General features: G+C 43.4%; 1 protein-coding gene across 1 annotated transcript in view; it reads right to left on the minus strand.

Moving 5' to 3' along the window:
* The window catches only part of LOC116937381 (E3 ubiquitin-protein ligase COP1-like), a 63,178-nt gene that overhangs the window by 31,966 nt on the left and 7,618 nt on the right, over positions 1–23,594 (minus strand). The window contains exons 2-5 of the mRNA XM_076062820.1: positions 22,570–22,781; positions 18,462–18,521; positions 13,543–13,640; positions 13,037–13,101 (exon numbers count right to left, since the gene is read on the minus strand). Coding sequence (XP_075918935.1) covers positions 13,037–13,101; positions 13,543–13,640; positions 18,462–18,521; positions 22,570–22,772 — 426 coding nt within the window. The 5' untranslated portion in view covers positions 22,773–22,781. The remainder of the gene's footprint in view (positions 1–13,036; positions 13,102–13,542; positions 13,641–18,461; positions 18,522–22,569; positions 22,782–23,594) is intronic.

Raw genomic sequence — 23,594 nt, forward strand, 5'->3', positions numbered from 1 at the left:
AATATCACACGCAGCCAACCCTGAGACCCGTGACTACAAACAAATTAATATTACACGCAGCCAACCCTGAGACCCGCGTGACTACAAACAAATTAATATTACACGCAGCCAACCCTGAGACCCGCCACTACAAACAAATTAATATTACACGCAGCAGACCCTGAGACCCTTGACTACAAACAAATTAATATTACACGCAGCAAACCCTGAGACCCGTGACTACAAACAAATTAATATTACACGCAGCAAACCCTGAGACCCGCCACTACAAACAAATGAATATTACATGCAGCAAACCCTGAGACCCGTGACTACAAATAAATTAATATCACACGCAGCCAACCCTGAGACCCGTGACTACAAACAAATTAATATTACATGCAGCCAACCCTGAGACCCGCGTGACTACAAACAAATTAATATTACACGCAGCCAACCCTGAGACCCGCCACTACAAACAAATTAATATTACACGCAGCAGACCCTGAGACCCGTGACTACAAACAAATTAATATTACACGCAGCAAACCCTGAGACCCGTGACTACAAACAAATTAATATTACACGCAGCAAACCCTGAGACCCGCCACTACAAACAAATTAATATTACACGCAGCCAACCCTGAGACCCGTGACTACAAACAAATTAATATTACACGCAGCAAACCCTGAGACCCGCCACTACAACCAAATTAATATTACACGCAGCAAACCCTGAGACCCGTGACTACAAACAAATTAATATTACACGCAGCAGACCCTGAGGCACGTGCCTACAAACAAATTAATATTACACGCAGCAAACCCTGAGGCACGTGACTACAAACAAATTAATATTACACGCAGCAGACCCTGAGACCCGCCACTACAAACAAATGAATATTACATGCAGCAAACCATGAGACCCGTGACTACAAACAAATGAATATTACACGCAGCAAACCCTGAGACCCGTGACTACAAATAAATTAATATCACAAGCAGCCAACCCTGAGACCCGTGACTACAAACAAATTAATATTACACGCAGCCAACCCTGAGACCCGCGTGACTACAAACAAATTAATATTACACGCAGCCAACCCTGAGACCCGCCACTACAAACAAATTAATATTACACGCAGCAGACCCTAAGACCCGTGACTACAAACAAATTAATATTACACGCAGCAGACCCTGAGAACGGTGACTACAAACAAATTAATATTACACGCAGCCAACCCTGAGACTCGCGTGACTACAAACAAATGAATATTGCACGCAGCAGACCCTGAGACCCGCCACTACAAACAAATGAATATTACATGCAGCAAACCATGAGACCCGTGACTACAAACAAATGAATATTACACGCAGCAAACCCTGAGACCCGTGACTACAAATAAATTAATATCACACGCAGCCAACCCTGAGACCCGTGACTACAAATAAATTAATATCACACGCAGCCAACCCTGAGACCCGTGACTACAAACAAATTAATATTACACGCAGCCAACCCTGAGACCCGCGTGACTACAAACAAATTAATATTACACGCAGCCAACCCTGAGACCCGCCACTACAAACAAATTAATATTACACGCAGCAGACCCTAAGACCCGTGACTACAAACAAATTAATATTACACGCAGCAGACCCTGAGAACGGTGACTACAAACAAATTAATATTACACGCAGCCAACCCTGAGACTCGCGTGACTACAAACAAATGAATATTGCACGCAGCAAACCCTGAGACCCGCGTGACTACAAACAAATTAATATTACACACAGCAAACCCTGAGACCCGCCACTACAAACCAATTAATATTACACACAGCCAACCCTGAAACCCACCACTACAAACAAATTAATATTACACGCAGCAGACCCTGAGACCCGTGACTACAAACAAATTAATATTACACACAGCCAACCCTGAAACCCGCCACTGCAAACAAATTAATATTACACGCAGCAAACCCTGAGACCCGCCACTACAAACAAATTAATATTACACGCAGCAAACCCTGAGACCCGTGACTACAAACAAATTAATATTACACACAGCAGACCCTGAGGCACGTGACTACAAACAAATTTATATTACACGCAGCAAACCCTGAGGCACGTGACTACAAACAAATTAATATTACACGCAGCAAACCCTGAGACCCGTGACTACAAACAAATTAATATTACACGCAGCAGACCCTGAGACCCGCCACTACAAACAAATGAATATTACACGCAGCAAACCCTGAGACCCGTGACTACAAACAAATGAATATTACACGCAGCAAACCCTGAGACCCGTGACTACAAAGAAATTAATATCACACGCAGCCAACCCTGAGACCCGTGACTACAAACAAATTAATATTACACGCAGCCAACCCTGAGACCCGCGTGACTACAAACAAATTAATATTACACGCAGCCAACCCTGAGACCCGCCACTACAAACAAATTAATATTACACGCAGCAGACCCTGAGACCCGTGACTACAAACAAATTAATATTACACGCAGCAAACCCTGAGACCTGCGTGACTACAAACAAATTAATATTACACGCAACAGACCCTGAGACCCGTGACTACAAACAAATTAATATTACACGCAGCCAACCCTGAGACCCGCGTGACCACAAACAAATTAATATTACACGCAGCAAACCCTGAGACCCGTGACTACAAACAAATTAATATTACACGCAGCAGACCCTGAGACCCGTGACTACAAACAAATTAATATTACACGCAGCCAACCCTGAGACCGGCGTGACCACAAACAAATTAATATTACACGCAGCAGACCCTGAGACCCGTGACTACAAACAAATTAATATTACACACAGCTAACCCTGAGACCCGCGTGATCACAAACAAATTAATATTACACGCAGCAAACCCTGAGACCCGTGACTACAAACAAATTAATATTACACGCAGCAAACCCTAAGACCCGTGACTACAAACAAATTAATATTACACGCAGCAAACCCTGAGACCCGCGTGACTACAAACAAATTAATATTACACGCAGCAGACCCTGAGACCCGTGACTACAAACAAATTAAAATTACACGCAGCAGACCCTGAGACCCGCGTGACTACAAACAAATTAATATTACACGCAGCAAACCCTGTGACCCGTGACTACAAACAAATTAATATTACACGCAGCAGACCCTGAGACCCGCGTGACTACAAACAAATTAATATTACACGCAGCCAACCCTGAGACCCGCGTGACTACAAACAAATTAATATTACACGCAGCCAACCCTGAGACCCGCCACTACAAACAAATTAATATTACACGCAGCCAACCCTGAGACTCGCGTGACTACAAACAAATAAATATTACACGCAGCAGACCCTGAGGCACGTGACTAAAAACAAATTAATATTACACGCAGCAGACCCTGAGGCACGTGACTACAAACAAATTAATATTACACGCAGCAAACCCTGAGGCACGTGACTACAAACAAATTAATATTACACGCAGCAGACCCTGAGACCCGCCACTACAAACAAATGAATATTACACGCAGCAAACCCTGAGACCCGTGACTACAAACAAACGAATATTACACGCAGCAAACCCTGAGACCCGTGACTACAAATAAATTAATATCACACGCAGCCAACCCTGAGACCCGTGACTACAAACAAATAAATATTACACGCAGCCAACCCTGAGACCCGCGTGACCACAAACAAATTAATATTACACGCAGCAGACCCTGAGACCCGCCACTACAAACAAATTAATTTTACACGCAGCAGACCCTGAGACCCGTGACTACAAACAAATTAATATTACACGCAGCAGACCCTGAGACCCACGTGACTACAAACAAATTAATATTACACGCAGCAGACCCTGAGACCCGCCACTACAAACAAATTAATATTACACGCAGCAAACCCTGAGACCCGTGACTACAAACAAATTAATATTACACGCAGTAAACCCTGAGACCCGCCACTACAAACAAATTAATATTACACGCAGCAAACCCTGAGACCCGTGACTACAAACAAATTAATATTACACACAGCAGACCCTGAGGCACGTGCCTACAAACAAATTAATATTACACGCAGCAAACCCTGAGGCACGTGACTACAAACAAATTAATATTACACGCAGCAGACCCTGAGACCCGCCACTACAAACAAATGAATATTACATGCAGCAAACCCTGAGACCCGTGACTACAAATAAATTAATATCACACGCAGCCAACCCTGAGACCCGTGACTACAAACAAATTAATATTACACGCAGCCAACCCTGAGACCCGCGTGACTACAAACAAATTAATATTACACGCAGCCAACCCTGAGACCCGCCACTACAAACAAATTAATATTACACGCAGCAGACCCTGAGACCCTTGACTACAAACAAATTAATATTACACGCAGCAAACCCTGAGACCCGTGACTACAAACAAATTAATATTACACGCAGCAAACCCTGAGACCCGCCACTACAAACAAATGAATATTACATGCAGCAAACCCTGAGACCCGTGACTACAAATAAATTAATATCACACGCAGCCAACCCTGAGACCCGTGACTACAAACAAATTAATATTACACGCAGCCAACCCTGAGACCCGCGTGACTACAAACAAATTAATATTACACGCAGCCAACCCTGAGACCCGCCACTACAAACAAATTAATATTACACGCAGCAGACCCTGAGACCCGTGACTACAAACAAATTAATATTACACGCAGCAAACCCTGAGACCCGTGACTACAAACAAATTAATATTACACGCAGCAAACCCTGAGACCCGCCACTACAAACAAATTAATATTACACGCAGCCAACCCTGAGACCCGTGACTACAAACAAATTAATATTACACGCAGCAAACCCTGAGACCCGCCACTACAACCAAATTAATATTACACGCAGCAAACCCTGAGACCCGTGACTACAAACAAATTAATATTACACGCAGCAGACCCTGAGGCACGTGCCTACAAACAAATTAATATTACACGCAGCAAACCTTGAGGCACGTGACTACAAACAAATTAATATTACACGCAGCAGACCCTGAGACCCGCCACTACAAACAAATGAATATTACATGCAGCAAACCATGAGACCCGTGACTACAAACAAATGAATATTACACGCAGCAAACCCTGAGACCCGTGACTACAAATAAATTAATATCACACGCAGCCAACCCTGAGACCCGTGACTACAAACAAATTAATATTACACGCAGCCAACCCTGAGACCCGCGTGACTACAAACAAATTAATATTACACGCAGCCAACCCTGAGACCCGCCACTGCAAACAAATTAATATTACACGCAGCAGACCCTAAGACCCGTGACTACAAACAAATTAATATTACACGCAGCAGACCCTGAGAACGGTGACTACAAACAAATTAATATTACACGCAGCCAACCCTGAGACTCGCGTGACTACAAACAAATGAATATTACACGCAGCAAACCCTGAGACCCGCGTGACTACAAACAAATTAATATTACACACAGCAAACCCTGAGACCCGCCACTACAAACCAATTAATATTACACACAGCCAACCCTGAAACCCGCCACTACAAACAAATTAATATTACACGCAGCAGACCCTGAGACCCGTGACTACAAACAAATTAATATTACACACAGCCAACCCTGAAACCCGCCACTGCAAACAAATTAATATTACACGCAGCAAACCCTGAGACCCGCCACTACAAACAAATTAATATTACACGCAGCAAACCCTGAGACCCGTGACTACAAACAAATTAATATTACACACAGCAGACCCTGAGGCACGTGACTACAAACAAATTTATATTACACGCAGCAAACCCTGAGGCACGTGACTACAAACAAATTAATATTACACGCAGCAAACCCTGAGACCCGTGACTACAAACAAATTAATATTACACGCAGCAGACCCTGAGACCCGCCACTACAAACAAATGAATATTACACGCAGCAAACCCTGAGACCCGTGACTACAAACAAATGAATATTACACGCAGCAAACCCTGAGACCCGTGACTACAAATAAATTAATATCACACGCAGCCAACCCTGAGACCCGTGACTACAAACAAATTAATATTACACGCAGCCAACCCTGAGACCCGCGTGACTACAAACAAATTAATATTACACGCAGCCAACCCTGAGACCCGCCACTACAAACAAATTAATATTACACGCAGCAGACCCTGAGACCCGTGAATACAAACAAATTAATATTACACGCAGCAAACCCTGAGACCCGTGACTACAAACAAATTAATATTACACGCAGCAAACCCTGAGACCCGCCACTACAAACAAATTAATATTACACGCAGCCAACCCTGAGACCCGTGACTACAAACAAATTAATATTACACGCAGCACTGCAAACAAATTAATATTACACGCAGCAAACCCTGAGACCCGCCACTACAAACAAATTAATATTACACGCAGCAAACCCTGAGACCCGTGACTACAAACAAATTAATATTACACACAGCAGACCCTGAGGCACGTGACTACAAACAAATTTATATTACACGCAGCAAACCCTGAGGCACGTGACTACAAACAAATTAATATTACACGCAGCAAACCCTGAGACCCGTGACTACAAACAAATTAATATTACACGCAGCAGACCCTGAGACCCGCCACTACAAACAAATGAATATTACACGCAGCAAACCCTGAGACCCGTGACTACAAACAAATGAATATTACACGCAGCAAACCCTGAGACCCGTGACTACAAATAAATTAATATCACACGCAGCCAACCCTGAGACCCGTGACTACAAACAAATTAATATTACACGCAGCCAACCCTGAGACCCGCGTGACTACAAACAAATTAATATTACACGCAGCCAACCCTGAGACCCGCCACTACAAACAAATTAATATTACACGCAGCAGACCCTGAGACCCGTGAATACAAACAAATTAATATTACACGCAGCAAACCCTGAGACCCGTGACTACAAACAAATTAATATTACACGCAGCAAACCCTGAGACCCGTGACTACAAACAAATTAATATTACACGCAGCAAACCCTGAGACCCGCCACTACAAACAAATTAATATTACACGCAGCCAACCCTGAGACCCGTGACTACAAACAAATTAATATTACACGCAGCAAACCCTGAGACCCGCCACTACAAACAAATTAATATTACACGCAGCAAACCCTGAGACCCGTGACTACAAACAAATTAATATTACACACAGCAGACCCTGAGGCACGTGCCTACAATCAAATTAATATTACACGCAGCAAACCCTGAGGCACGTGACTACAAACAAATTAATATTACACGCAGCCAACCCTGAGACCCGCCACTACAAACAAATGAATATTACACGCAGCAAACCATGAGACCCGTGACTACAAACAAATGAATATTACACGCAGCCAACCCTGAGACCCGTGACTACAAACAAATTAATATTACACGCAGCCAACCCTGAGACCCGCGTGACTACAAACAAATTAATATTACACGCAGCCAACCCTGAGACCCGCCACTACAAACAAATTAATATTACACGCAGCAGACCCTGAGACCCGTGACTACAAACAAATTAATATTACACGCAGTAGACCCTGAGACCCGCGTGACTACAAACAAATTAATATTACACGCAGCAGACCCTGAGCCGGCGACTACAAACAAATTAATATTACACGCAGCAGACCCTGAGACCCGCCACTACAAACAAATTAATATTACACGCAGCCAACCCTGAGACTCGCGTGACTACAAACAAATAAATATTACACGCAGCAGACCCTGAGGCACGTGACTACAAACAAATTAATATTACACGCAGCAGACCCTGAGGCACGTGACTACAAACAAATTAATATTACACGCAGCAAACCCTGAGGCACGTGACTACAAACAAATTAATATTACACGCAGCAGACCCTGAGACCCGCCACTACAAACAAATGAATATTACACGCAGCAAACCCTGAGACCCGTGACTACAAACAAACGAATATTACACGCAGCAAACCCTGAGACCCGTGACTACAAATAAATTAATATCACACGCAGCCAACCCTGAGACCCGTGACTACAAACAAATAAATATTACACGCAGCCAACCCTGAGACCCGCGTGACCACAAACAAATTAATATTACACGCAGCAGACCCTGAGACCCGCCACTACAAACAAATTAATTTTACACGCAGCAGACCCTGAGACCCGTGACTACAAACAAATTAATATTACACGCAGCAGACCCTGAGACCCACGTGACTACAAACAAATTAATATTACACGCAGCAGACCCTGAGACCCGCCACTACAAACAAATTAATATTACACGCAGCAAACCCTGAGACCCGTGACTACAAACAAATTAATATTACACGCAGTAAACCCTGAGACCCGCCACTACAAACAAATTAATATTACACGCAGCAAACCCTGAGACCCGTGACTACAAACAAATTAATATTACACACAGCAGACCCTGAGGCACGTGCCTACAAACAAATTAATATTACACGCAGCAAACCCTGAGGCACGTGACTACAAACAAATTAATATTACACGCAGCAGACCCTGAGACCCGCCACTACAAACAAATGAATATTACATGCAGCAAACCCTGAGACCCGTGACTACAAATAAATTAATATCACACGCAGCCAACCCTGAGACCCGTGACTACAAACAAATTAATATTACACGCAGCCAACCCTGAGACCCGCGTGACTACAAACAAATTAATATTACACGCAGCCAACCCTGAGACCCGCCACTACAAACAAATTAATATTACACGCAGCAGACCCTGAGACCCTTGACTACAAACAAATTAATATTACACGCAGCAAACCCTGAGACCCGTGACTACAAACAAATTAATATTACACGCAGCAAACCCTGAGACCCGCCACTACAAACAAATGAATATTACATGCAGCAAACCCTGAGACCCGTGACTACAAATAAATTAATATCACACGCAGCCAACCCTGAGACCCGTGACTACAAACAAATTAATATTACACGCAGCCAACCCTGAGACCCGCGTGACTACAAACAAATTAATATTACACGCAGCCAACCCTGAGACCCGCCACTACAAACAAATTAATATTACACGCAGCAGACCCTGAGACCCGTGACTACAAACAAATTAATATTACACGCAGCAAACCCTGAGACCCGTGACTACAAACAAATTAATATTACACGCAGCAAACCCTGAGACCCGCCACTACAAACAAATTAATATTACACGCAGCCAACCCTGAGACCCGTGACTACAAACAAATTAATATTACACGCAGCAAACCCTGAGACCCGCCACTACAACCAAATTAATATTACACGCAGCAAACCCTGAGACCCGTGACTACAAACAAATTAATATAACACGCAGCAGACCCTGAGGCACGTGCCTACAAACAAATTAATATTACACGCAGCAAACCCTGAGGCACGTGACTACAAACAAATTAATATTACACGCAGCAGACCCTGAGACCCGCCACTACAAACAAATGAATATTACATGCAGCAAACCATGAGACCCGTGACTACAAACAAATGAATATTACACGCAGCAAACCCTGAGACCCGTGACTACAAATAAATTAATATCACACGCAGCCAACCCTGAGACCCGTGACTACAAACAAATTAATATTACACGCAGCCAACCCTGAGACCCGCGTGACTACAAACAAATTAATATTACACGCAGCCAACCCTGAGACCCGCCACTACAAACAAATTAATATTACACGCAGCAGACCCTAAGACCCGTGACTACAAACAAATTAATATTACACGCAGCAGACCCTGAGAACGGTGACTACAAACAAATTAATATTACACGCAGCCAACCCTGAGACTCGCGTGACTACAAACAAATGAATATTGCACGCAGCAAACCCTGAGACCCGCGTGACTACAAACAAATTAATATTACACACAGCAAACCCTGAGACCCGCCACTACAAACCAATTAATATTACACACAGCCAACCCTGAAACCCGCCACTACAAACAAATTAATATTACACGCAGCAGACCCTGAGACCCGTGACTACAAACAAATTAATATTACACACAGCCAACCCTGAAACCCGCCACTGCAAACAAATTAATATTACACGCAGCAAACCCTGAGACCCGCCACTACAAACAAATTAATATTACACGCAGCAAACCCTGAGACCCGTGACTACAAACAAATTAATATTACACACAGCAGACCCTGAGGCACGTGACTACAAACAAATTTATATTACACGCAGCAAACCCTGAGGCACGTGACTACAAACAAATTAATATTACACGCAGCAAACCCTGAGACCCGTGACTACAAACAAATTAATATTACACGCAGCAAACCCTGAGACCCGCCACTACAAACAAATGAATATTACACGCAGCAAACCCTGAGACCCGTGACTACAAACAAATGAATATTACACGCAGCAAACCCTGAGACCCGTGACTACAAATAAATTAATATCACACGCAGCCAACCCTGAGACCCGTGACTACAAACAAATTAATATTACACGCAGCCAACCCTGAGACCCGCGTGACTACAAACAAATTAATATTACACGCAGCCAACCCTGAGACCCGCCACTACAAACAAATTAATATTACACGCAGCAGACCCTGAGACCCGTGACTACAAACAAATTAATATTACACGCAGCAAACCCTGAGACCTGCGTGACTACAAACAAATTAATATTACACGCAACAGACCCTGAGACCCGTGACTACAAACAAATTAATATTACACGCAGCCAACCCTGAGACCCGCGTGACCACAAACAAATTAATATTACACGCAGCAAACCCTGAGACCCGTGACTACAAACAAATTAATATTACACGCAGCAGACCCTGAGACCCGTGACTACAAACAAATTAATATTACACGCAGCCAACCCTGAGACCGGCGTGACCACAAACAAATTAATATTACACGCAGCAGACCCTGAGACCCGTGACTACAAACAAATTAATATTACACACAGCCAACCCTGAGACCCGCGTGATCACAAACAAATTAATATTACACGCAGCAAACCCTGAGACCCGTGACTACAAACAAATTAATATTACACGCAGCAAACCCTAAGACCCGTGACTACAAACAAATTAATATTACACGCAGCAAACCCTGAGACCCGCGTGACTACAAACAAATTAATATTACACACAGCAGACCCTGAGACCCGTGACTACAAACAAATTAAAATTACACGCAGCAGACCCTGAGACCCGCGTGACTACAAACAAATTAATATTACACGCAGCAAACCCTGTGACCCGTGACTACAAACAAATTAATATTACACGCAGCAGACCCTGAGACCCGCGTGACTACAAACAAATTAATATTACACGCAGCCAACCCTGAGACCCGCGTGACTACAAACAAATTAATATTACACGCAGCCAACCCTGAGACCCGCCACTACAAACAAATTAATATTACACGCAGCAGACCCTGAGACCCGTGACTACAAACAAATGAATATTACACGCAGCCAACCCTGAAACCCGCCACTACAAACAAATTCATATTACACGCAGCAAACCCTGAGACCCGTGACTACAAACAAATTAATATTACACGCAGCAAACCCTGAGACCCGCCACTACAAACAAATTAATATTACACGCAGCAAACTCTGAGACCCGTGACTACAAACAAATTAATATTACACGTAGCAGACCCTGAGACCCGTGACTACAAACAAATTAATATTACACGCAGCAAACCCTGAGACCCGTGACTACAAACAAATTAATATTACACGCAGCAGACCCTGAGACCCGTGACTACAAACAAATTAATATTACACGCAGCCAACCCTGAGACCCGTGTGACTACAAACAAATTAATATTACACGCAGCCAACCCTGAGACCCGCCACTACAAACAAATTAATATTACACGCAGCAGACCCTGAGACCCGTGACTACAAACAAATTAATATTACACGCAGCCAACCCTGAAACTCGCCACTACAAACAAATTCATATTACACGCAGCAAACCCTGAGACCCGTGACTACAAACAAATTAATATTACACGCAGCAAACCCTGAGACCCGTGACTACAAACAAATTAATATTACACGCAGCAGACCCTGAGACCCGTGACTACAAACAAATTAATATTACACGCAGCAGACCCTGAGACCCGCCACTACAAACAAAAAGACTTGTTGGGACCCTCCTGGAAAAAAATGTGTGACTCGGTCAAGCTTTCACGGATAAGCAAGTTGCAATAATAATAATAAAATAACCGTCTAGGACAGGGGTCACCAAACTACGGCCCGCGGGCCGGATTCAGCCCGCGACATCAGTCCATCAGGCCCGCCGACGGTACTTGAATCTGGTTGAAAAAACGTACGGATACAATTTAAATATTATGTTTAGAATACTGGAAGATCTTCACGTGTGCGGAGACCTCCTTACTGCTATGTGCCTTAAATGTACTATATTAAATTGTAAATTATTGCATCTAGATGTTCTTGTTTATTGTAACGTTTGCTTATTTCGCGCCATCCCAAGTGGTAGCTCCGCCTACGCTCTGACGTTACCGTGGTTTCCATGGCAACGTCATGGCAACACGTTACCATGGTTTCCATGGCAACACATTACCATGGTTTCCATGGCAACACACACACAAACACGCATCTTTCCCGCCCCCCAAGTATTGAACGGAATGTTTATGCGGCCCGCGATCGTCATTCTATCAGTTATCCGGCCCGCTGTGAAAAAAGTTTGGTGACCCCTGGTCTAGGACAAAGGGCTGCACTTATTCTGTGAGAGTTCCGATCAGATTAGTTGTCCCAAGGACATCCTGCCCATTGCACAGAATAAAACTTGGGGATAATTTAATTTAAAGTTAATGCAACAAAATGTGCCGGTTATGTTTTTTCCCTGCACATCTCCGGCCAAGGCAAGACGTGCACGTGGGACACTTACCGGTTGTTCCATCTTAATTCTCTTCTCCTTAAGCCGCTGACGCTGCTTCAGGATCAGCTCATTCACTGCGGACAAAACGCGCGTGGAACAAAAAGCCGTTAAATATTCAATGATGCGAGCATCTTTCTTTCGGTAAAGTCACGTTGAAAGGAAACAATAAAATAATAATATATATAACAATAAAAATTCTCACGACGTTTCGACCATAACACAAACGGTTGTCATCAGGTGTGTCATGCAAACCGACACACCTGATGACGGCCGTTTGTGTTATGGTCGAAACGTCGTGAGAATTTTTATTGTTTAATATATATTTTATTATTTTATTGTTTCCCTTCAACGTGACTTTACCGAAAGAGCTAAGAATATGAATAACTGCAGTCACGAAAGCTTTAAATCAAAATTTAATGCGAGCATCGTTAATTGAAGGCGTGTGTTGCATTGTGGTGAAACAAATATATGCAACAAAAATGCAGGTGGAAGGAAGATAAGTGAAAACAACTCACAGAGGAAGTTGGGAAATATGTGGGTTGGATGCTCAATGAGGTATCTGCAATTTGGGCAACGATTCGTCTCCTCCAGACTCCGACGGATGCATTTGCCACTGAAACAGACAAAATGCAACGGCGAGGAAATTGGCAATCATCGTTATTAGCATTTTCGGAAAGTTTACAAATCACCGAATATTGTCGTGCATTCATCAGACGGCGGAGCAAAAAATGGAACGCAATAACAAACTACTTCAGCATCCGCATTGCGTTAGCTCTGACCGGGCGAGACTCTGGCACAAAAGCCAAATTAAAGGGGCTGCAGTGCGTTCTATTCGGCTTGAACAAAAAAAACAAGTTTCCCGGCAATTATCGGACGTGCGAAACGCAAACCGTGCCGCGCCACTCGAAGCCAGCACAACCGCAATTGTTGGCAGGCAACACGGGGAAGGAGCGTGGGAAGCAGTGGTTAGGCAACTATGCGGTGAACCCGGCAGCCCGAGTTGGATTCTAGGCCAAGGCTAACATCAGTGGCACGTCATATCCAAACCGGTCCTGGGGACCTGAGAACTAACTTCAATAAGCACTCTGACCGGAGTGGCAACGTACAGTAAAACAAACCCCCCACGACCGACAACACATGGCGAGGCCTCCATCCAGCAGTGAATTGAAAAGGGCTGTGAATTTGTGAGTTTTAATAGGAGGTGGTTTTCCTGCAAACCCTATCTGCTTTCTCCCAACAAAACTGGAAAAAAATACGTCGGACATTGAGGTCACCGAATACTGGGGCTCTTTTAAAAATGGGAGTAAAAAAAAGCATCTGGCTTCGATGTGTATGGCTTACGTATTCAATTGCCTATGATGTAGCCTGCAAAAATGCCACAGCTGTCAATTCATTAACGTAAAAATTACAATTTTTAAAAGTGGACGTTACTACGATCACGCGAATGCTAAGTGTTTAAAGGTGCCTGCCTGCAAACCAAGCAAAGTTCAATATTAAATAACAATGCGCCGAGGAATCATGATACATCGCTATGCATTCCTCTTGAAATGTAGAGAACTATGCACACATAACTACATTCTGCTTCCACACGTGTATATATTCTAAATGCCCACTGGCTTTCCAGACGCATGTTCAACCAACTATGGACCAGTTTACACGTTTGAGGTCTCATCAGCAGTTAGGGCTTGCAAGGCAAATGTTGCTGGGTTGTCATATGTGGCAAATGCACTCCATCTAAATAATGGGGTCCATTCCAAATAAAATGAGTGCGTGTGTGTGTGTGTACTACTGCTCAGCAAGAAGTAAACTTTGAAGTACTTTGAAAAGAAAGCTTATCAGTAAGAGTTAACGGGCACAATTTCACCAAAGGCATTTTAGGACTCAGACTTTTGCTATAAACATAGAAATAAAACACCCAGGGTAGTTCCTTATTAACAGAACGCTTGGCTTCATCTTATAATGCACTGATAACGCTGCATTTTCGTAAACAAACTCACAACGGTGTTCGTTCGCAAGGCTTGATTAATCATTAATTACACTGAAAATTGTGAGCCGCTCTATTTTGCAGTGGACACCAAAGCAACATCACTTTGCACATTTACGACATGTGCACTTAATCTTGTACACACCAGCTGTTGATAGCTTCGGTAAATACATCTTTTGTAGCAGAAATAAATTTCTGTATTTTATGTACCGTGCCAAATCTGACTCGGATGTTTTGTTTTTCCAAACATCTGGCTAGTTTATCAGTTACTCCCGCAATGTGCGGTATTTTAATCGTTTTCATTACTTGGTGCAGTTTCAATAGCAAGAGCATTGAAAAAGATGTATTACCGAAGCTATCCAAAGAAGGTGTGTACAGGATTAACTGCACGTGTGGTAAATGTTATGTTAGGCAAACAGGACGAATGATCAGCACAAGACTAAAAGAACATCAGAGGAATATTAAATTCTCCCAAATGCAACTGTCAGCAGTAGCAGAACACGCCTGCCAATAATATTGAAGTGTTGTGCAAAACGAGCGACTACTGGCCAAGACTAATTAGAGAATCTATCGAAATTGAAAGAAATCAAAATAACTTTAACCGTTGTGATAGCTACCGCCTGAGTGCTGCGTGGAAGCGAATCATCAAATAATACATTAGTTAAATGCATGCCTACAAAGGGCAGCGTACTCCAATAGGGATTACCGTTGGTAATAAACACAATGGACAGGAAGGACTGGTTCAAAGGGCCTGCATAATGCACATGCATCATGTACGTTGCCTCAGTGATCCCCCCTCCCCCATCATTGTGCAAGAGCGCAGAAGCGTGGTCACCACATCTACGCCTCTATATAAGGTAACGAGACAGTAAGACTTCTCCACAAATCTGTCTGTCGCCTGATGAAGCTAGTTGTGATTACTGGCGAAACGTCGTACTCAGATTGTTAATGTTGTGGCTTGGCTATCCAACACACCGGTGAGCTGTACTAGTATACTACATTATACACTACACTATACACTACACTATACACTACACTATACACTACTACACACTACACTATACACTACACTATACACTACACTATACACTACACTACACTACACACTACACTATACACTACACTACACGCTACACTACTACACACTACACTATACACTACACTATACACTACACTATACACTACACTATACACTACTATACACTACACTATACACTACACTATACACTACACTACACACTACACTATACACTACTACACACTACACTATACACTACACTATACACTATACAATACACTACACTATACACTACACTATACACTACACTATACACTACACACTACACTATACACTACACTATACACTACACTATACACTACACTATACACTACACACTACACTATACACTACACTATACACTACACTACACACTACACTATACACTACACTATACACTACACTACTATACACTACACTATACACTACACTACTATACACTACACTATACACTACTATACACTACACTATACACTACACTATACACTACACTACACTATACACTACTACACACTATACTATACACTATACACTACACTATACACTACACTATACACTACACTATACACTACACACTACACTATACACTACACTATACACTACACTATACACTACTATACACTACACTATACACTACACACTACACTATACACTACACTACTATACACTACACTATACACTACACTACACACTACACTACACTATACACTACTATACACTACACTATACACTACACTATACACTACACTACACACTAAACTACCCACTACACTATACACTACACTATACACTACACTATACACTACTATACACTACACTATACACTACTATACACTACACTATACACTACACTATACACTACACTATACACTACACTATACACTACACTACACACTACACTATACACTACACACTACACTATACACTACACTATACACTACTATACACTACACACTACACTACACTATACACTACACTATACACTACACTATACACTACACACTAGTGCTGTACTAGTGACGAATTGGCCACGTTCTGTTTAGGTGACAACCCTTACTAGTTGGCTGTGTCGGGTGGTGGCGGGTTTTAGCGACACAACATTTATATATTTATACGCGCTCTACCTCAAAAACCTCTATAATGGATCATATTGGTCGTGAAAGCCGACGTGTTAAGCAGAATTTGGTTAAAAAGCTAATTTAATATGAAGAATGTATATAGTGCTGTCACTGGCAATCAGGATTTGACCATTAACCAGCTAGATGGGAGACCAAGGTTAAAACATGGATGGATGCCCAGTTACAAACCCAGGATATCTCAGCAGTGCTGGCTTGGAACTCTGACCCGACCTTAGCAACCTGAGCCCTCCAGCCATTTCTATCCTCGAAACAGTCTTAAGAATACAAATTCAAAGACCGCCGATTAAGCCTTCAAGGGCTGTTGGGGTAAGCGTTGTTAGCAAGGACCTATGAAGGCCGGTACTGTTGTACACGATGGGGTGGGTGGCCCAGGTCTCGGCTCAGATATTCGTCACGGGTGTTAGCCACGAGCGCGAATCGAACTCTGGTCGCCAGGTCCGTAGCACAGTACGCTAACCACTACACTACCGCTAACCACCACACTGCCGCTAACCACCACACTGCCGCTAACCACTACACTGCCGCTAACCACTACACCACCGCTAACCACTACGCTACCGCTAACCACTACACTACCGCTAACCACTACACCCCCGCAAACCACTACACTACCGCTAACCACTACGCTGCCGCTAACCACTACACTACCGCTAACCACTACACCACCGCTAACCACTACACTACCGCTAACCACTACGCTGCCGCTAACCACTACACTACCGCTAACCACTACACCACCGCTAACCACTACACTACCGCTAACCACTACGCTACCGCTAACCACTACACTACCGCTAACCACTACACTACCGCTAACCACTACACTACCGCTAACCACCACACTACTGCTAACCACTACACTACCGCTAACCACTACACCACCGCTAACCACTACGCTACCGCTAACCACTACACCACCGCTAACCACTACACCACCGCTAACCACTACACTACCGGTAACCACTACACTACCGCTAACCACTACACTACCGCATCCCACACGGACCATGCACAGCGTACCAAGTATGCATGAGGCGCCTAAATGTAATGTAACATTGCGCGATGCCGTGTCTTTCCTCGCAAGAACAACTATCCAGTGCCACGCGGTGCACCGCACGACATCCTTTATTCATCAACGTGCATGCACGGCCACTGAAGCGATCGTTGCCGCCTGCCGCGTACAATTCAACCTCGAGCGTGCGGCCCCCCCAACAAGTGAACGTAAGCAATTCTCCGCCAAGCAGAAGCACGTACCAGAAGCTGTGGCCACACTTGGTGATGTACGCCTCTTCCATTGTGTCGAAACAGATGGGGCTGAAAATGCAACGGCACAAGCAATCATCAGGTTAGCAACACAAGCAATCAGACTGCAACACAAGCGATCATCAGGTTGCTTGCGTTGCAGTCGAAACGTCGTGAGAATTGTGTCGTTTTATATTTTTATTATTTTATTGTTTCCCTTCTACGTGGCGGTGACGTTACCGAAAGAACCAAGAATATGAATCCCTGCAGTCACGGAAGCTTTAAATAAAAAAACATTCACATTTACGCGATCTAACCCAAAAAAAACCTACAGCATGGATTTGGTCAAACATCCTCATGCAAGATCCTTCTTTTATACGAAAAAAATATTTGATGTTTACACAGCATCATATATACTACGCAGTCTTGTCGCTCACTTAGGCTTTAACAGATGAAGAGCATTACGAACAGACTAAGACAGCTGACGCAGTCGGACAATTAAGGATTCTATAGCTACGATTTGCCAATAAAGTACTCCACACAGAAGATGCTCTAGGGCAGTGGTTCTTCTTAACCCGGGCACCTCCTGGGGGTGCGAGATTACCGTTCTGGGGGTGCGAGGCATGGCCACATTGTTTTTAAAGGTAAATCGTTGAAACGCGTACGTCAGCGCGGGCACGTAATTACAACTACTTTATAATAATAGGGTTTTTTCCCCTTTTTTCTGGCGACAAAATTGAAACCTTTTTTTACGAGGATTCATGTCTACTGCATTAACCACAATACCTGCAGTCAAAATGCAAACATAGTATGTGTCTGAATTAACCACAATACCTGCAGTCAAAATGCAAACATAGTATGTTTATTGTATTGCATTTTGACTGCAGGTATTGTGGTTAATGCAGTAACATGAATCCTTGTTAAAAAGGTTTCAATTTTGTTGTCAGAAAAAAGGGGAAAAACCCCTATTATTATATTTTGTTACTGGCAAAGGAGGTCTAATGATGTAGATGCTCACCCCGAGCCCTCATTACTTTTGACAGTGCATTGTCTTTGAGCTGCAAGCCTCGTGGCGTCATCTGGTCGAACACCAATTGGGTCGAGGCTCAAAAGAAAGCCGTCCCTTGGCGTGGACCAATCAGTTTCAAGGGCAATGCATCATATATTATCATAGTATGTGTTTTGTTTGCATTTTGACTGCAGGTATTGTGGTTAATGCAGTAACATGAATCCTTGTAAAAAGGTTTCAGTTTTGTTGCCAGAAAAAAGGGGAAAAAACCCTATTATTATATTTTGGTACTGCCAAAGGAGGTCTAATGATACAACTACTTTGCTTTATCAAGTCGATGTTTTATTCACGTCATAAAAATACAATTGAGAACCAATTTGGTGCAAGGTTGCAGTTAAGGTTAAGAACGACTTCTCGAGGACAGACAGATAGCTGTGGCAACTTCAGCACATCTTCTTTAGTTCTTTCGGAAAAGTCACCACCACGTAGAATGAGAATAAAATAATAAAACAACACAATAAAATTATCGCGACGTTTCGGCCACAATGCAAGCGGCCGTCTTCAGGTGCTTAAGGTTGTGTGAAATCCCTCCCCGCAGAGGCGGTTAAATTTCGATTTAAAGCTTTCGTGACTGCAAGGATTCATCTTCTTTGGTTCTTTCGGTAAGGTCACCACCACGTAGAATGGCCGAAACGTCGTGAGAATTTTATTGTGTTATTTTATTACTTTATTCTCATTCTACGTGGTGGTGACTTTACCGAAAGAACCAAAGAAGATGAATCCTTGCAGTCACGAAAGCTTTAAATAGAAACTTCAGCACACTGAGACATCAATCAGCTTTAGCTTTTAGGACTAACAGAGCATCCACTAAAGCAATTACACAGCTATGGCAATTATAGTAATGGTGTATTAGAACGTTACCGAGCTCAGATGTCCCCGATAAAATGTTCCTTGGAAACACGAATACTTTGTTGTCGTTATTATAGGACCCAAAAAAAACTGTTAAAAATAATACATTTTTAGTACAACTAAGTCCAGTCTGCCCTGTAAAGCGCCAACAATTATTTTTAAAAACAAAGCAAACGCGGGACAATGGCTAACATAACTTCTGCAAAATTTGTCGAATAATTTCACTGTAGAAGTAGACTGGAGTGACGGAACGAGTCCAATTGCGATGTTAGTACCGTTTGCATAAACATCTAAAACATCCTTGAAACTCAATTAAGCATCCCCGGATAAACGTAAACAATAAACGTCGTTATTGGCATTCACCCACCGAACACAAACACAAACTAAGCGCAATCAATACTGCATTAAACCAATGACGTAAATACTTTTTTTAAGTAAAGTGTCTCACCGATATTCGTACAAGGGTCTTTAAATGACCAAAAGCCATGCCAATGATCAACTGGTGGCCGAGTGCCTCCCCACACTCGCACCCTGCCGCCTGCCCGTCCACGACGATGTCTATACTCTTTGGTTCTTTTGGGTAAAGTCACGTAGGTGAAAATAAAATAACAAAAAATCACGACGTTTCGGCCACAACACAAGCGGCCTTCATCAGGTGAAGGGACGAGACTATCTGGAGGACAGCGCTGGAGTGGGAGAAGCCACGCTTAGATCACGACCTTTAAGCTGTGTGAGAAGAAAAACACCAAGCGAGTTGACAAAGACGACGATATTCTTAGTTCTTTCGGTAAAGTCACGTTGAAGGGAAACAACAAAATAATAAAAAATATATAAAACAATAAAAATTCTCACGACGTTTCGACCATAACACAAACGGTCGTCTTCAGGTGTTGGTTTGCATAAATGTATTTTTAAACGGTGCATTTATTTATTTATAAAAAAACGTTAGCGCCACGCGCAGCGATTTGGCAGTTTATTTAGGACTAGTCCATCTATATTCTGAAAAGAGGAGGGGGGAGACGAATTTTTTTTGGAGATCTTTTTTGTGATCCCTGTAATGTAGGGTAAAGTGATGGTTTTGAAAGGCTCCTCAAGAGGGTCCTTCTTCATGGTTTGAGTGATAGCTTTGCGGATTGTATAGTCTTTGTAAGCCACCTGGCTACCATGAGAGATTCGTTCATGAGGCTATCCACATATACAAGCACAGATACAATTTCAACCGATAAGATGGATTCTATTTTAGCAATCATTGGAAAGTTTTGATAAACCATTTCAGGTCTTAATTGATTGTTCACGCTTACAGTGGCTTTCAGACAGCATACATAAAAAAAAATTCGTCTCCCCCCTCCTCTTTTCAGAATATAGATGGACTAGTCCTAAATAAACTGCCAAATCGCTGCGCGTGGCGCTAACGTTTTTTATAAATAAATAAATGCACCGTTTAAAAATACATTTATGCAAACCAACACACCTGAAGACGACCGTTTGTGTTATGGTCGAAACGTCGTTATAATTTTTATTGTTTTATATATTTTTTATTATTTTGTTGTTTCCCTTCAACTTGACTTTACCGAAAGAACTAAGAATATGAATTACTGCAGTCACGAAAGCTTTAAATCAAAAGGCGACGATGTTTGTTCGATCATCCTCCAGCGCACTGCTGCTGCTGCTACTTCATTTGCGGCTTTGTACAGAAGCCAAGTTCCAGAACCGGTTCGGGGCATCTCTCTCTCTCTCTCGGCACTGAGGTTTAGGCCGTTGCCTGGAATCAAACTCGGGGGGGGGGGGAAAAAACGGGGTCACGGAGCGCCGTAACCACTCAATCCACGGGTAGCTACTCCCTGTACCTGGGATAGAATCCCGGCGACGGCTTACATCGGTGGCAAGCGATACTTGAACCAGTCCTGCCCAGCCACCCCCCCCCAAGTACTTCCCAAACACGCACTGACCAGCGTGGTGAAGTATGGACAAGCAATTCGCACGGAGCGACACTGCGTATTCTAGATTTAAAGCTTTCGTGACTGCAAGGATCCATACTCTTTGGTTCTATTGGGTAAAGTCACGTAGGTAAACAGAACCAAAGAGTATCGACACCGCGTAATTTGGAGGCCTTCATCCACGAGTAGATTGGGGTTCTGTCGCGTACGCGAATGAACAGTCGACAAACCGCCATGCCGCCCGCGCGCGTCAAACCCAACCCACCACAAGAAGTCTTTGACCTTGTCTTCGTACGAGTTCACGAGGCCGTCACGGATGGCCGCTTGCGCCGGCCGCTTGCGCCGGCCGCCTCGAGGCGAGCCTCTCCCGGCCGCCCCGCTAGATGAGCCCGAGGCTCCGTCCGAAGAGCAGGACGACGAAGAGCCGGACGACGAAGAGCCGGACCCCATCACCGACGCCGTTGACATCGCCGAGGTCTGACAGAGGCGGATGCGAGACGTTAATAACAATGACAGTAAGACATTATTATTTGTTATTGTAATTCAAACGTCGTGAAGGAGAAACGAGGCAAACGTCTCCACCGCCCCCCCCCCCCACCACGCTAGAGGCGACTCGGTAGAGGCCCTGGCGTGGATCCCATCCCACCCCCCCCGCGCCGAGAACAAAATGGACTAATCCGAGCGGGGGGACCACGTGACTGGCGCGTTTTTTGGGTTAGATCGCGTAAATGTAAATGTGTTTCGATTAAAGCTTTCGTGACTGCAGGGATTAATCTTCTTGGTACTTTCGGTAAAGTCACCACGTAGAAGGGAAACAATAAAGTAATAAAAATATAAAACAACAAGAACATTTTCTTGCTGTGGGTTTTACACCTGATGATGATTGTTTGTGTTGCGGTCGAAACGTCGTGAGAATTGTATTGTTTTATATTTTTATCACTTTATTGTTTCCCTTCTACGTGGTGGTGACTTTACCGAAAGAACCAAGAATACGCACCGATACTCTTCGGCTCTTTTCGTAAAGTCACGTGGTAGGTATAAAATAAAATAAATCACGACGTTTCGGGCGCAACACAAGCGTCCGTCATCAGGTGAGAAAGCATTCTCTGAGAAAGCATTCTCACAAGCGTCCGCCATGAGGTGAGAAAGCTTTCTCTGAGAAAGCATTCTCACAAGAGTCTGTCATCAGGTGAGAAAGCATTCTCAGAGAAAGCATTCTCACAAGCGTCCGCGATGAGGTGAGAAAGCTTTCTCTGAGAAAGCATTCTCACAAGCGTCCGCCATGAGGTG

Source organism: Petromyzon marinus, unplaced genomic scaffold, assembly GCF_048934315.1.
Source record: "Petromyzon marinus isolate PM22_M1 ecotype Great Lakes invasive population unplaced genomic scaffold, UKy_Petmar_22M1.pri1.0 PM_G_Scaffold_72, whole genome shotgun sequence".
In the NCBI taxonomy this organism is placed as follows: Eukaryota; Metazoa; Chordata; class Hyperoartia; order Petromyzontiformes; family Petromyzontidae; genus Petromyzon; species Petromyzon marinus.